The sequence below is a fragment of the Pundamilia nyererei genome, unplaced genomic scaffold, assembly GCF_000239375.1.
Source record: "Pundamilia nyererei isolate P.nyererei 1_Seehausen unplaced genomic scaffold, PunNye1.0 scaffold00013, whole genome shotgun sequence".
NCBI lineage: Eukaryota > Metazoa > Chordata > Actinopteri > Cichliformes > Cichlidae > Pundamilia > Pundamilia nyererei.
Window position 1 is genome coordinate 4,364,382 of NW_005187414.1, and position 3,066 is coordinate 4,367,447.

At 39.7% G+C, this 3,066-nt stretch overlaps 1 protein-coding gene across 1 annotated transcript in view; it reads left to right on the forward strand.

The window, feature by feature from the left end:
• The window catches only part of lamp5 (lysosomal associated membrane protein family member 5), a 4,432-nt gene extending 2,499 nt beyond the window's left edge, over positions 1–1,933 (forward strand). The window contains exons 5-6 of the mRNA XM_013908682.1: positions 3–73; positions 1,426–1,933. Coding sequence (XP_013764136.1) covers positions 3–73; positions 1,426–1,601 — 247 coding nt within the window. The 3' untranslated portion in view covers positions 1,602–1,933. The remainder of the gene's footprint in view (positions 1–2; positions 74–1,425) is intronic.
• Positions 1,934–3,066: the final 1,133 nt, after the last annotated feature.

Consider the following 3,066-nt stretch of genomic DNA (forward strand, 5'->3'; position numbering starts at 1 on the left):
GGCATCACCGTTTCCATGTATGACATCCAGATCCAGCCCTTTGACATCGCATCTGACTTCATGTTCAGTGAACGTAAGAGCACAACAGAAGACCCCTTTGACGAAAAACTGCCCGATTGCTGCCACACACACTGTCATGCTTTTCTGGTCACACATTTCGTGGAACAACAGAGATGATGATGATGATAATGAGAAATCCTGGGGGTTCAGAGTGCTACAGCTGTACGTCTCTCTTGCTGACTCGCAAACAGAGCTCTCTGGGGGGTGTTATTGCTGCAGTATGAGGGCTGCAGAGAAGGCGCCAGGGTGACAAGAGGAAAAAGAGGAGGTGGGGACACAGGAGATGCAGAGAGGGGGAGAGACAGAAAAAAGGGGGTGGGGGGGGTCATTAGGAGTTTATGAGTGCAGTCATATCCTTGCCCTGAATGCAGCTTTTATAGACGTACTCACCTCTCTGTCCAATCACCTTGTAAGAATCATTTGTCCCTTAGCTGCTGTAAACTAGGCTGTGCAATGCTTCACTGCCTTTCTCCTAGTGTGTATAACTGCTGTCCACGGGGAGAAGCACCTTCAACTTTAACCCCCATATACATACTGTACATCCAATGATGGCTTAGGTGTCCTATCCCACTCCCACAAACACCAGTGTATCAAACTATAAAATGCACAAAAGAGAAAAAAAAAGTCTAACTAAAAGAGATATGACTTATTGTGATCATCACAACAATTGTGCAAAAAAAGAATAACAAAAACAAAACTATTAATTTTGTTGAAATATTAGAATTCTACCTTGCGTTGCACATAAGTAGAACAAACCCGATGAACACAACCAGGCATTGAACCAGCAACCTTCCAATAAATAGATGGCCTGCTCTACCTTCTGAGCTACAGCCACCCTGAGAAAAAGTCCAGAGAACAGAGATGCTTGACTAAACTTGTGAGATGCCACGTGTGTGTCTCCTTCATGTCAACAACTACAAGCAGAAAGGCTGAAGGACATTAATGCATTTCAAGAACATCCAAAGTTATCTAAGCGACGACAGAAAATCAAACAGCTCTGAGTCACCTCTAAGCAAAAATGCTAATATGTTGACTGGTTCAAGTCTCAGTCTTTTCTGGTAATTTAATCTTTCCAGACAATAAACTCAGTTCATCAAGAAAACAATCATCTGATTAGACTGGATTCAATTTATTGTCATTGAAAAGTATATAACTCACACAACTAAATGAAGTTCAGCCTTAAATCTGAATAGAATAAAAGAATACCCTGATATTATGTATAACAATATAGTTCAGGTATAAAAAAATATCATCCAGCATGCAATACAAATAAGTTCTGAAATAATCTACACACCATCTTTGCCCTTTGTAAGTCACGTTCGATCACCTTCTCATACAGACTGTGTATCATTCTACTTTCTGCAGCCTACAAATGCATCACAGACCAGCGGGAGCGCCTGGAGGAGACCCTCCCCCTTATCTTGGGCCTCATTCTGGGCCTAATAATCGTCATCATCCTCACAATCTACCACTTTCACCTCAAGCTGACAGCGGCTCAGCCCCAGCTCCCCAGAGATCGCTCCATGTACAAGAACATGTAGTGAACCGGCACAGCAGCGGCTCCCCTCGGCTCTCTCCGAAGCTAACCTGATGACAGACTTTGTCTCCTTGTTGTTCCAGGCCTCTAATACCACAGAGAATCGTGACCCCCGCACTGGGCTGAATCCTCGATTGATAAATGTGTAGCATGTACTGCCCACAAGAACTTTTGAAAAGCTGAAACATAAATTAATGGGACAGTTTGGGGAGGGGGGAGCTGTCATGGATTTAGCTGGGAGTGTAAACCCACCAAAATAAACAATAATTTCACCGGCTACTGAATTAAATCTTGGTCTAGAATCTGCTTAGAGTTTTAATTAAAATAAGAAAAAAAGTAAAGCTTTTATGAAAATAACTAATTTTATTCAGACCTCTCTAAGTTATAGTATGTTTGTTTTTTTCAAGTCATCGCGTCACTGGATCATAGTTGGTCACTTCTGCCTAATCTTATTCAACTTGTCTTTGAAAGAAATGTCTGAAATTTCTGCTTCTGCTGTCTTTCCACCTTCTTCTCTCTTTCTCTTCCCGGAATGGCTGATAAATAATTTCAGTTCTCTCCTGTTGGTTCTGAATAAGCTTACCTTCATATATTTTTTTTTAGCCAATCCTCTTATTATTACATTTTGAATGCAACCATAGTGTTGACAGTCTTGTAGTGTGCAGTACAGTGGCATTCAAAGTTTTTGCTTTGACTTCAGCAAATCTGATGTCCGCACCGACGTACAGAACATATCAAGAGGCAGAAAGAAATGCATCCATCTGACACAAACTATGTACTAAACAGCGAGGAATTTCACTGAATGATGAGATGTGTGTTTATGAAAATGAGGTTACTAAAGGGAAAAAAAAAACCTATAAATATATGTAAATTATTTTCAGAATCAAATTCTATGCATAAACTTCTGCTGATGCAATCCTGTGCCGTACTCTTCTGTTTCGTTCTAAATAAATTGCTGGACTCACGTCTACTCCTTTGTCAAACTACTTCCACTATTATCTACTACAGTGTTAAAAGCACAAAGTCTCATTCTTTCAGCTCTAATGAAAAAATAAATCACTATTTTATTTCCTATCTTTTGGTGAATAAGACAAAAAAAGGATGAATGAAATAAGGTGACTGAGAAAAAATTGACTGATGCACCCGTCTGAGGAGACGCTGCTGGGATGAGGTATTGATTTTGACACTGGGTCTTGTTTAATTGAAAATAAATAGGACATTTGTGTCTTCTACACCGATTTCTTTCAGCGGCATGGATGTTATACATCATCCTCGGTTGTAACTCATCAAAGTAGAAATCCTCAAATTTATTAAAAGTATAAAGCTGTGTGTCAGCTTAATTTCACTCAAAAATGTTATTAACTTAAAAATTTGTGAGCTCCTTTGACATTTGAAATGTATTGTTTTAACTTACTGAACTTTCAAAGTCAATTTTCACACATTGTGTGTGTGTGTGTGTGTGTGTGTGT